Source organism: Sinocyclocheilus anshuiensis, unplaced genomic scaffold, assembly GCF_001515605.1.
Source record: "Sinocyclocheilus anshuiensis isolate Anshui unplaced genomic scaffold, SAMN03320099.WGS_v1.1 scaffold971, whole genome shotgun sequence".
Lineage (NCBI taxonomy): Eukaryota > Metazoa > Chordata > Actinopteri > Cypriniformes > Cyprinidae > Sinocyclocheilus > Sinocyclocheilus anshuiensis.
The window spans coordinates 535,668-549,710 of NW_015546059.1; the positions used below are offsets into that span (position 1 = coordinate 535,668).

At 41.4% G+C, this 14,043-nt stretch overlaps 1 protein-coding gene across 1 annotated transcript; it reads left to right on the top strand.

The window, feature by feature from the left end:
• Window positions 1–2,160: 2,160 nt before the first annotated feature.
• On the top strand, window positions 2,161–4,230 carry LOC107699390 (uncharacterized). The gene is made up of 2 exons (XM_016500628.1): window positions 2,161–2,264; window positions 2,547–4,230. Exons 1-2 carry the CDS (start codon window positions 2,200–2,202, stop codon window positions 4,135–4,137), a joined length of 1,656 nt encoding a protein of 551 aa, XP_016356114.1. The 5' UTR covers window positions 2,161–2,199; the 3' UTR covers window positions 4,138–4,230.
• Window positions 4,231–14,043: the final 9,813 nt, after the last annotated feature.

A 14,043-nucleotide genomic window follows, 5' to 3' on the forward strand; every position in this document is an offset into this window, starting at 1 on the left:
GCCTGCGGATTTGACGAAGGAGCGTCTGGAGGGCTTGCGGCAACCACATGTGACGACCCCGGGCTGGACTCCGCTTCGTCCACGGTGAAAGCCGATCCGGTGATCCACAGCGCAAAGTTGTTGTATTTCCTCAGCGACCAGCATGGATCAGCTCTAGGCAAGACGAAGCAGATATCGTCCTCTTTTGGAAGGCCAAACAAAGTAGTTTCGCTTTCACAACGAAACACAGCGTCACACACGCTGGCCTACAGTGAGCGGCGGTGGCCTAGAGTGAGCAGAGGCGGCTGGCTTGAGAACGGCGCGGCCTGCGGATTTGACGAAGGAGCGTCTGGAGGGCTTGCGGCAACCACATGTGACGACCCCGGGCTGGACTCCGCTTCGTTTGCCGCCATAAGAAAAGCTGAAGCTGATGAAGCAAATAAAGGTGCTCTGATCTGAAAGCTGGTCTGACAAAACTGTTTATGACTGGGAAATTATTGAATCAAGTACATTGAACAATGAAAGTAGAAGCCTGCTGCTTACCGTGAGAAATCAGTGCTGTTGACTGTCTGTTCACAGGTGTATCTACAGAACTTCTATAAATCAGAAGATGCTTTTCAATCCCTGGGTTACATCATAGAGATTTCAGCTATTTTCTTCTTTTTTTTTTTTTTTGTAATATGAAGGCCACATAAAAATTTATACTTTTCTGAAAAAAAAAGCACCATCAGATTTTGAAACCTCATATTTTGTACTATTGCATATAATGAGTATTATTATGTTTATATTGTTATGTACTGTTTTACACAATAAAATAAAATAATGAAAGAAAAAAGTGAACAAATTTGTCCTTGAATTGGCTCGTTTATTCTCTCAATGTTTGTAAAGTCATGCAAAATGCAAACTGACATGAACAACTACAGAAATACTACAGATAATGAAGATGCTTTATGAAGTAATAGAGGAACCCAATGCATGATCCTGTGTTTACATGTGGAAGCAGAATAATTATCAATTAAATTAATGTAAACTAAATAAAGTACAAGAGAGACAGACTGTAGATATGCCAAATGCTTCACTGATTAACCATTAAGATTACGTTGGATTTAATGATCAAATCTACAGTATTCAAATGAAAAGTTTCAAGCATTATGAAAGAAACTAAAAAAAAAAAAAAAGAAAAAAAAAATCCAGAGTAGACGAAATACTGAAGGTCTATTTGCATTCATAACCATAAAGTTCAGATCCCTGATGCCGACTGGTCAATAGCCATGTTTTATCAAGGTAGATGGATACACTGTCAAAACTGTTCTGTGTACTTTGTATTTCAGCAATAAAACTGGTTTAAATGAAGAATGGTTGCCCACTGCTGGCGTTCTGTTGCATCATTCACCTTTAATTTTGAGGCCACGCCCTTCCCTAAACAAAGCCTGTGGGAGATACATTGATGTGTGCGCGCATGCGTGTGGAAGTCCACAGTTTCAGAGCAGGAAAGATTTTCATATCCTTAACCTCTTCCTTGAGACATTCCACAATGACTCAAGAGCTTTGCTGTGACAACTCTACAACAATATGGTCTCGAAAGGTGTAAGTATTATAAATAAATGCTCTCTCTAAAAAAAGTTTGAAAAAATACTTTAAGAACACGTTTTAAACAAGCAAATGTATTATTTGTTATGTAAAATATCTATTGTTGTAGTTATCATATTATGTTTGTTTGTGAGTTTTGGAAAAAAAAAACAGATCAAAATATCACTACGGAGTCTACTAAATTATATATAGTTTTTTACATTTAAGGGGATTCAACTCAACAGACAAAATCAGCAACAGTATAAAAGTTTATATTATTAAACTTTTGCTTCCTTGATCCACTTGTAGAACAGACTGAATTTTGCTAACTGGATCTTAAATTAAAGATTTAAGCAATATGTGGAGTATTAGACAAATATATATAAGAAAATAAACTAATTTTATTATTTGACAAATAACTTCAGAATTATGCGCAAAGGAAGACATTTAAAAAAATATATTGGTGTTTTGTCCATACAATGATTGTCAATGGGGCCCAATTTTGTTAGGTTTCCAGTGTTCTTCAAAAAAATTTTTTTTTTTGTGTTCCACAGAGGAAATTAAGTCATACAGGTTTGGAATGATATGAGAGAGAGTAAATGAAGACAGCATTTGAATTTTTGGTGGACTGTCCCTTTAACCCCAGCAAAAATGGAATTACCCCGTAACAGCTGTCGTCGCAGCAGCAGTAGTGCGACTGAACATTCCAATATGCAGTAAGATAATGTTTTTATGGATTATTGAAATATATGGGTGTTTAAACAAAAATGTGATTGTTGTATTAAGGCTGGTTTGTCTGGAGTTAAATGTTGATCTTTTACATGCTATCTATATTCAGAAGGACTTCCCAGTCTAAAACATTGTTTCAGAATTAGATTATATTCATGCTAAAAAGTATTAATTACATTTTTAGATTTTACATAACCACAAAATGGTTAATATAAATTTAAGTTCTTGTTACACAAACATTCTGATTTTCCTCCTTCTGCATTTTACAGAAGGCCGAAGCTTCCACCACGTAGACTATCTCTGATTCACCAAGGTCCTCCAAAACGATTCCGTCTACATACAGAAAGGAATGATCTTGATGACAATGGAAAAGTCAGAAAATGGACTTATGGGAGAAAAGACACCAGTAAACCAAACAAAATCATTCTGCTGGTGGGAGAAACTGGCGTCGGCAAGACCACCATCATCAACAGCATGGTCAATTACTTACTGGGAGTGAAGTTTGAGGATGAAATATGGTATGAAATCACAGAAGAAGCAGCTGGAGATCAATCGGAATCACAAACCTCTGAAATCACCATGTATGAGGTCTTTCCTGTAAAGAGTCGCATATCGCTCACCATCATAGATACTCCAGGCTACGGAGACACTAGAGGACTGGACAAAGATCTGGAAGTTGCTGAGAATTTATCTGCACTGTTTCAGTGCAATGATGGAGTTTGTGAAGTCGATGCCGTGTGTTTTGTGACTCAAGCATCTAAGAATCGTCTTTCAGACAGACAGCATTACATTATCAGTTCAATTCTGTCTTTGTTTGGAAAAGACATTGTGAACAACATTGTGTTTTTAATCACACACTCTGATGGTCTGCCACCCACAAACGTCATCGGTGCCATTAAAAAAGCTAGAATCCCCTGCAGACAAGACAAAAGTGCCGAACCTGTTTATTTCTTATTCAACAACAGACAGGCTGAAGGCCGTCACACTAAAGAACGTCACGTTCGCGCTCAAAGAGACGCCTGGGAAGACAGCGTGGAAGGCATGAAGCATTTCCTTCAGTCTCTGACTGCAAGGAACAGAAGAAGTTTAGAGTTGACTTCAGATGTCCTGATGGAGCGCATTCAGTTTGAAGCATCCATCTGCAACTTAACGCTGCGAGTTCAAGAGAAGGAGCTGAAAATAGCTGAAAAACGCCAGATCCAGGAGGCAATGGTGCAAAACAAGGAAATGATTGAGGAGTGTAAAAACTTCACCATTAAAGTAAAAAAGACAGTCAAACATAAGGTGCACATCGAGAGCAAGTCATGGAAGCACAGGAAGGCGACGACCTGCACCGTCTGTGAGGAAAACTGCCATGAGTTTGACTGCTGGTGGGTTTCTAATCCCAGCAAATGTGAAGTCATGAAAAACGGTTTCTGCACAGTGTGCACAGGGAAGTGTCATCACAGCAAACACGTCAAAGAAGACAAGAAATATGTCATCAGCACCTCAAGCACGACAATAGAATTTGACTCTATAAAAATGGAATATGAAAAAGCTCATGAACAAACCAAAAGGTTTTTGGTTTTAATGCAACATCTTGACAAAGATCTGAAGGATATTGAGGACCAAAAGTCAAATCTTCTGTCCGAAGCTTACCAGACCATCAAGCATCTGTCTCAGATCGCATTAAAACCAGACTCTGCCTTCACTCTTCAGCATCTCGACTTCTTCATCCCCAGAGTAAAGGAGGCTGGGAAAGAAAACTGGGTGCGAGAGCTGGAGGAAATGAGGAGAAAAGCTGTAACTGAAGAAGCAAATAAAGATGCTCTGAGTTATCTGAAAGCTGGTCTGGCAAAACTTTTCCTGTCTCAGCAATGATTGAATCCAGTACAGTGAACAATGAAAGTAGAAACCTGCTTCTTACCATGATAAATCAGTGCTGTTGACTGTCTGTGCACAGGTGTATCTACAGAAGATGTGTATCTACAGAACTGTTATAAACCATAGGATATTTTTCGTTAGACTAAACAGATTTCAGCTATTTTAATTTTGCAACATGGTCACATTAAAAATGTAAACATTTTCTTTTATTAGAAAATGTATCAGATTTTGAAACCTATTCTACAATATGTATTATGTTTATATTGTTGTATACTATGTTAAATTCATATGGCAATAAAACAAAAAAAGTGAACAAATCTGTCCTTGAATTGGCTCATTTACTCTTTCAATGTGTGCAAACTGTAAAAAAAAAAGTCATGAGAAATTTAAACAGAAATGAACAACATAAATATACAGAGAATATTTTGTCACAGGGAAGCTCACGGAGGACCCAAAATTAAAACCCACACTGGTTGAAGAGGCAGAGTGTCTCTTATTAAAATTAGTAATATTAAAGATGCCTCCTTCAACACACAGCAGACTGAATTTTTTTCAACTTATTCCAAAAGAAAAAAAAAAAGACGGTGGTCTTCGTCCCATTCTTGATCTCAGGTGCCTCAACCAATACTTGAAAATTATTTTATTCAAAATGATTCATGCAGAAATGGTGATGCAGTCCAAAAGTGCAGGAGATCGGTTCACATCCCTGGATTTAAATTGTGCCCATGGCACAGGAATTAAGTGGAGTTCTCTCGCTACAGCGGCCACTCTCACGCTAAAGTATTGCCAGGTAAAATTAATACAAGAACAAAACACATAAAGAGAAGTGAAATAACGTTGTGACGACATTAGGGGTCTAACTTGGGAGCCAAATCATCTCTGAGTTTAAGAGAAAACACCAATGATAATTGGTTTGTGGATTTTGCATGCTGAGCCACTCCCCGTGCATTCGGGTATATAAGTCAAGTCAAGTCAAGTCTGCTTTATTGTCAATTCTTCCACATGTACAGCACATACACACAGAGAATTGAAATTGCGTTACTCTCAGACCCTTGGTGCATACAGATAACACTAACAGTAGAACATAAATACAGATATACAGATTAAATATAAAATACAACTATACAAATATACAAATAAGGTAAAATGTAAAAAAAAAAAAATATATATATATAAAAAAAAAATATATATATATATAAAGCAGCACACGGCAGATAGAGCCAGATATAAGGCGACAGCGTGCATCCACTCATTCAGGTTTTACACTGAGGAGCCGATAATGTGTCCCGGCATCAGCGAATGGTTCCAGGCTGTAGCATGGGGACATAACATTCCCTCCATCAAGGAACGAGGGTTACGTACGTAACCGAGATGTTCCCTATCTGTCGGTAACTATGAGGTATGTCGTGATGACATTAGGAGTCAATGTAAAATGCCACAACCTGAACACCGTCACAACCCTGTGGCACTGAAAATGTTGACAAGCCATGGCGTGTTAAGACAAAAGCTATGTCAAGGTTGTAACCTTCCCAATGCCCCAGTGCAAATTCACTGACCTTGGAACCGAAGGGGACCAAATGGTGAGTACATGTACATGTAATGGAGAGTACTGTTCCATCCACAAAAAATGTTTTTGAAAGGGATTTCAACATTCAATAAAAGATTGCTTCAAATCTTTCCTATTTGTTATTTCAGCCTGGCAGAAAGAAGGGGAAGCGAGCCTTTAGGAAAAGGTCGCTACGGAGGCCACATCCTACCTGTAGGGAGGTGACATGTGGAGATACTAATATGGACTGACCTAGGGGGCAGTACTACAAATGGAATAGGTCTATGAGTCAAGTCCTACCTTAGAGTAGGGATGGAACAACTGCCAGAAGAGACTGACAGAGTGGGTCTGTCAAGGGAAGACGCAGGTTTACCAAAGGGGAAACCTTACCGTGGAAGAATACACATATGGGATTACCGACAGGGAATCAAGCCATATGGACACCTAGCCCAGTACAGGGGCTGACCGGGACTCCGGGCATGCTAACACCAGTACTGGGCCTGGCATCAGACTGCTACGCCAAGTCTGTCTGCTGGGGGGGCTGGAGGATGCTCGATCAGGGTCCGCCGACCGGGGAACTCTACTGGGAGAAGAAAGGCGCTTGCATCCCCGTCTGACAGGGAATGGTGCAGCAAGCGTGACACCAGTTCTTCCCGCCAATTACCTGTTACCCAACACATGGGAAGAAACCGGCTGTAAGCGAAGGTTGTAAAACCTTGCAAAGGTGTTAGGTGTCGCCCAGCCCACAGCTCGACAGATGTCTGCCAGGAAGGCGCCGTGTGCAAACGCCCAGGAGGAGGCAACACTGCGAGTGGAGTGAGCTTTCACCCCCAGGGGGCATGGCTTGCCTCGGGATTGGTACGACAAGGCGATGGACTATCCTGTTGGCCAACCTCTGCTTGGAGACAGGAGCAGTGCTGTTCTCAACACTTCCTGAAGAGCAGTCTCCCACATCTCTGGGTTGCCCGTGTCAGGGCCGCTTCGTCTTCCTTGAAGACTTAACGACTCCATGGGACACGGGGGGCACTGTCCTCCTGCGTAGGGCTCAACGCGCCAGCCTTGATTATGTCTCAGCACGGAGGACGCAGGAGGGCACTCACGGCGACAAGCAGGCTGAGACATGGCCCTCGATGGAATGGTGACAGCTGGAGGATCACGTAGGGGCAAGATGTGCTGTATGGCCTCAGTCTGCTGTTGTACTGCCGAGAACTGCTGGGCACAGTCCTCGACAGTATCATCGAACAGGCCAGCTTGGGAGATGGGAGCGTCAAAAGTTCACTTTGTCAACGTCTCTCATCTCGACCAGATTGAGCCAGAGATGGCGCTCCTGGACCACCAGAGTGGACATCGCCTTCCCAAGGGACCGCGACATGACTTTCGTCACCCAGAGGGCGAAGTCAGTCGCTGTGTGCAGCTCCTGCATCAACCTCGGGTCGGTACTACCCTCATGCATTTGTTTTAGGGCCTTGGCTTGGTGAATTTGCAGGATAGCCATGACATGCAGGGCAGAGGTGGCTTGGCCCGCAGCACTATAAGCTTTAGCAGTGAGAGCTGCCGACAGCCTACAGGGTTTGGCCTACAGGTGCACCACAACCACTCTCTCCACCTGGGGAATATCGACGCACACCCTAGCCGCCCCACCATCAAGAGTAGTGAATACGGAGGAAGGAGACAAGCAGCTTCTGGCCATAAAAGGGGCCGTCCATGACTTCGTCACTTCCTCATGCACCTCCGGGAAGAAAGGAACCGGTTTAGAATGCGGTTGTGAGCCGCGCTCCACCCTGAGAAACCAATCAATGCTCACGGCTGCCCGGGCAAGCATGGCCGTCAACTCTAGGTCCGATTCGGCAGTGGCGACAACACCTGAGGGGGGCAGCCCCTCCGAATCTTCATCCTCAGAGGTCAAAAGCCCATCCCCCGATGCTGCAATCAACATCTGATCACTCAGCAGCCGCACAGAACAAGTGCTATGGGAGGAGTGAGAGGTCCGTGGGGCGTGGCCCGGTGGAGAAGCTCTCACTGTCATTCTCAGATCTCCCAGAGCACTAGCCGGCGGTTCTCTGCTCGTGGCAGAAAAACCAGGGCGGGTAGTGACAGAGGGGTCTACTCCTTTCCCTTTAAAAAAGGAGAGACATGATCGCAGCATTGCCATGGTCATGCACTCACAGTACTTTAAAAAGATGCAAATCATCCGTGATTTGCTCTTTAAGGAACTCTGCACTTTCAGTGGAAGCACCCAGGAGAATCGCTGAAAGGAACTCCGCTGTTCGCATCCTACCACCAACCAGAACAGCTTCCCGACACACAGCAGATGAATGTCTTTGTGGAGTATAAAAGCTTTTCATTCCACCACTCGGCTCCGAAACAAAAATCTGAATAAGTGGATGCACGCTGTTGCCTTATATACCCGTATGCACGGGAAGTGGCTCAGCATGCAAAATCCACTAGCCAATTCTCAATGGCATTTTCTCTTAAACTCAGAGACGATTGGGCTCCCAATTTAGACCCCTAATGTCGTCATGACATAACTCATAGTGACCAACAGATAGGGAACTGAAAAAAGCACACCTATGTGGTAGTGCCAGGGGGCTATTCCAAGATTTTTTAAATGAGGTGGCACAGGGGGACCAAGAGAAAATTGGGTTTGAAAACAATTTTCCCAGCAACTAGGGAAATAGACAGCCCTGTTTATATATTTAAATATACAGGTATACAGGACACACTATGGTATCACAGATGATAAATGGTGCATCATTTAGAGGTAAATATTTAGTACCGTAAAATCCCCTTAAAATACAAAACATTTATAAAAAACAAAATCTTACTATAATTGTCATTGTAGGTCTACATATTTATGCACTTTATGCTTTGTTTTACATTCTTTATAAATTAGTTATGTTTTGGTTTGAAGTTTATGAGATGCAACATTTATATATAAAATAGTAAAAGTTAAATTAGCCTACTGAAATACCTTCATGATATAAAAGATTATCTAAGTTTCTTTGGCTGTGAATAATAATGTTTACGTTTTAGATGTTGTCGCTATGTCCATATTGTTGCCTGTATATTTAATTTTCAAATGTTAAAAATAACAACATTTGTTTTGTTCCTATATATATTCCTATATATATTCCTAATATATACCTACGTACAAACATTGAGAGCAGGCTGGATGTAGAAAAATGTAGAAAAACAAATGCTTGTGCAAAGATCAGAACATCAAAGATGAGTTTGTTTCCTTGTAGGCACAGTGAGTGTTTCCTGTAACTAACAGAGATAGTTTCATTTCACTCGTCCAGTTGCATTTTTCAGCTTCCAAATATAGAAAGAAAACATTCAAAGTTGTTACACAAATGTTACTCACGGTTACAGTCAGAAAATCATGATAAACCCCATTATTTATTAGTTAGAATACTAATCCTGCTGAATGCTGCTTAGGAAGCTTCAGTTGTATTTGATCTGACGGTCTTGACAACTTTGTAAAACAAATATTCATCCTTGATCGGGTTTTTGCACATGCGGGGAAATTCCTGTAGAGAAAAGAAACTAAGCCCAACCACAGGTATTAAGTTCTATTGAATTAAAAACATCCGGCATTCTCATGACGATACCAGATGAATGCATGCTTATGCCAAGTGAAGATGACAACTATTATTTACCGTCATAGTTTTAAAGAAAATAACAGCAGGGGTTGGAGCAACAATTTTCATGCAGCTCTTCTCCACACAACAACAATTCAAAGTGAACAAAATTTGTCAAGCTCCGAATGACATATTTCAAAACAGAAAAAAAAGTGAAGGCATATTCAGCATTACCATTTTTAGTCTTCATTTAAGTGGATTTTTTAGGCTAATTCTAGTTTACATGACAATCTACAACATTAAGAGAACTCAAAACTCAAAAACAAATGTGACAATCAATTTCAGTCTTTGACTCACAAACAACTTTGAGTTTTGTGCTCTAAAGTAAAAAAAAAAAAAGTTGCGTTTTAATAATGTTTATGTTGCTTCAGTGCAACATTTAGTCTTTCTGTGGTTAAAAGTACAAAAACCTTATAAAAGACCAAGGATATGATCTACGCAACTGTTGCTGTTCAAACTCTATTGCTGATATTCTCCTAAGAATCACTGTCAGTGACCAAACGTTTGTGATTGTCTTATAGACAAGCCTACATTTATTTTTTTTATTTGGAGATTACATCTGTAACTGGAATTCAGATATAGATTACACTGAAGACATTTCGTTGGGAGGGATTTCAGCCAGTTAGCCTTTTTAGATAAATCAGCGTTTCCATAAAACCAGATACTTCACACAGACTGCAGGTGTGTAGGAATATGCATTTATATTTGTTTAAGTGTCTCTCAATGTTTTGACAGGGCTTTTGTTTGTTTTTTTAGTTTTTTTTACATAGATGATTTAATGGGTATGTACAAAAAAATAAAGTGTTTAAAATTAAAATAACATTCTGAAAAGTACTGAATTGTTTTGCTGTAAGCAGACTAGAGAGTGACGGTGAAGCTCTTCTGTGAAGAACACATTTAGATAAGTGATCACCATGAGTATCAGGTGAGTTGAAATTCAAGTGCCTTTCTATAGGAGGTAAAATTACTATTGTAAATCTAATTGAAAGTAATTGTTAAAATTGTGTGTATCTTCCTTAGTAATACAGATTTTATAAAAACAGGTTTTATAAAAATACAGCACTAGTCATATACTGATAAACTTGACAGATGTTGGATTTGGAACCGCATACTAGCATATTACTCTTACTAATTTTTACTAACAATATCCTTCTATGCCATAGATAGTAAGAGAAGTATGATAGAAGGTGGCTCAAAGAAAGGCGGTTAGCAAGAAAAATGAAATAAATGATAATTTAACTAGCTGTAAAGTGTTTTGTGGCGCCATCAAATGGATTGAATGGTCCTTGCCCAGAATAGAAAAATTAAATGCTTTGATGTATCAGTTATTCAGTTATGTGTAAATTCATAAGCAACTATAACTTGTCACCGATTAAAAATAAATAAATAAATAAATAAAATAACCCCCACAACCTTGAAAATATTGTTTCCACCACCAAATAAAAATAAAAAAGGTAATTGTAACTTTATATCACAATTCTGACTTTTTTCTTGCAATTGTTAGTGTACTTCTCACAATTCTGTTTTTTTTTTCGCAGAATTACATGATATAAACTCCCAATTAAGTGTTCAAATGTCAGAATTACATGATATAAACTCCCAATTAAGTGTTCAAATGTCAGAATTACAAGATATAAACTCACAATTCTGACTTTCGTTTTTTCTCAAGATTGCAAGTTTGTATCTCGCAATTCTGAATTTATATTTTGCAACTGCAAATTTTCTTCCCACAATTCTGGCTTTTTAGGCTCAATTGTGAGCTTATATATGAAGACAATACAATTCTTGAGACAATAAGTCAGAATTCTGAGTTTATATCTCACAATTCTGACTTTTTTTTTTCTCAGATTAGTGAGCAAAAAATAAAAAAAGTCAGAGCTGTGAATTTTTTAAAAATCCTAAAGAGCTTCCACATTTAATTTAATCTACGCTAACTGCTTGCTGAAATAACCACAACACTGAAATAAGGGGGCAATATGGAAAGAAAGAAAGAAAAATTTTATTAAAATTAAAATAACAAATGCCCACACCTTGTCCTAACCAGACCAAGTAGCTAATTTGCCCACACCAGACTGGACACGGCAAAGGCTTCGTTCACACAGGAAAATGTGTCCCAAATCCGATTTTCTATTTATTTATTTATTGTTTGTTTTATTTCATGCAGTGTGAACAGCACAAACCATGGAATCTGATCTTTTTGATTCTGATTTGGTCCACTTTCATATAGACATTTTCACACTGAACACGAAAACTTCTCCGGATGTGTGTTCACAGTGTGTGTGTGTGTTCACTGCTGTGTGTGTGCACTTAGATGGGTGAAATGCAGAGCACAAATTCCAAGTATAGGACACCATACTTGGCTACACGTCACTTTCACTTTCAAAATTCTGCGCGAATGTTCAACGCGATGACGCTTTTGAATTGAAACCATACATAGATCCCTATGGGCCTATTCCCGCCAGAAGCGATCATTCGTAGTGCGTAAAAGCAGGATTTCTTTTTTTCTTTTTTTTTTGTCTGTTGCACAAAAGGACGAGAGTGGTGGAGCTGTTTCAAAAACCAGTTCGAAAACACAGAGGAAGAGTATTGCATACACTCTAGATCTGTCAGTCATGTGATCATATCTCCTGCCCTTCCATATATCATTTTTTTTCGACACATAGGTCGAAAAAGAAAATTTAACTTTTTCGCGCTGTGAATGTTCGCGTCTGAGCCCCATAGGGATCTATGGTTTCGATTCAAAAGCGAATTTCCGCTGTACCCCCGTCCCGCGATTTGGCTTATAATAAGAATGATGGCGTTGCACAAACAGACTTGGTTGTACACTGATTACATTACTTGCCCCCACTGTCATTTTACTTTTTTTATAGAAATAAAAATAATTTAGTTCAGTTGGAAAACATATGCTAAAATTTTAAACTGAAAGCCTCTGATAAATTAATCCAGGGTTGCCAGGTCTGCGTGACAATACTAGTCAGTGGTCAGTAAAAACAGCCAGAAATAGTGCAATTACCATTTCCCAAATATCAACTCAAAATGTCAATTAGATACCTAAAATACATATTTTACAGTCACTATTATACACACTGATCATAAACACAGCTAAAAGGCTTAGTGGGCCTCCTTCACAAAATGTAACATCCAGCGCAGTTTATAAATGGTTGAATGCAAAATATTTCAATACAAGTACTTCAGTACTTGTGGAAGAGCTCCTGCGGGAGCGGGTACTGCTGCGTGAGTGGGGGCATATGGAAAAGCTCCTGCAGCAGTGGGGAAATATGGAAAAGCTTCTGCGGGAGCGGACACTGCTGTGGCAGTGGGGAAATATGGAAGAGCTCCTGCGGGAGCGGGAACTGCTGCGGCAGTGGGGAAATATTCAGAGGGAGCTGAGCGGCGGCGGTAGGTGAAAGTGGGGGGAAAGGGGGTGGTTGGCATGTCTAGGAGACGCGGGATATAGCTGGTGGATTTGGGATGGGATGGCTCGGGGCAGGGGGGAATAGATGGGTTGATTAGAGGGCATGTAATGGTGGAGTGGGCGACGGATCGGCAGACCGCGCAAAATATGTTGCGGCAGCCTAAAAATACTCTGTTATGGAGTTCGGTGTCCAAAGCACCCCAGTAAGGACATTGGTTCCACTGGGCAACTTGGATGGCGCATTTAGCTGCGAATAATTTGTGGTAGGTGTAAAAGTGAGAGCCGCCGTATGATAACGAGAGTTCGGTACTGCTGCGGCAGTGGGGACATATGGAAAAGCTCTTGCGGGAGTGGGAACTGCTGCGGCAGTGGGGAAATATCTAAAAGCTCCTGCGGGAGCGGGAACTGCTGCGGCAGTGGGGAAATATGTAAAAGCTCCCGCGGGAGCGGGAACTGCTGCGGCAGTGGGGAATAATGGAGGAGCTCCTGTGGGAGCGGGTACTGCTGCGTCAGTGGGGACATATGGAAAAGCTTCTGCGGGAGCGGGCACTGCTGTGGCAGTGGGGAAATATGGAAGAGCTCCTGCGGGAGTGGGAACTGGAGTGACAGAAAATCCGTCGCAGTCGATTTGGCGATCTGCAGACGAAGGTGAAATTGGTGACAAAAGGGAAAAAAGATCTACGTCCGCACCTGCCAAGATCTGTGTCCTGATGTTGCTGGCCACGGGGGGTGGTTCCAAGGCGAGGTCGTTCGGAGGGGTAGGTAGAGGCGTGGCGGAAGAAAGTGAGAAGGAAGAGCGAGCGAGGGTGGGAAAATCTGGAAGAGCTCCTGCGGGAGCGGGCACTGCTGTGGCAGTGTGGGAATTCATGTATGGCTCCTGCGGGAGTGGGCACTGCTGCGGCAGTGTGGGAATTTAGGTAAAGCTCCTGTAGGAGTGGGTGCTGCTGGGATGGCTGGAGTGGGGATGGGTTGTTATAGATGGATTAGGTGATGAAAACAAGGGGGTCAACTATGGTGGGTCTGAAGTTTGAGTGACTGGGGCTATACTGACGTCAAAGGGGTTGACCGATGAGGGTTCGGTGGGCTTCCTTGATGTGGGAGCGGTCCGATCGAATGTAGGTCTTGAAAGCTTCTGACGACCAGCGACCGAGTGCTTGTATCTGCTGCTGGGAGAGGCCTTTTCGGGCCGCTGTGGTTGCTGCGCCAATTCGGAATGAATGGCTAGAACAGGGATCCTCAAATCTGGCCCACGAGATCCACTTTCCTGCAGAGTTTAGCTCTAACCCTAATCAAACACACCT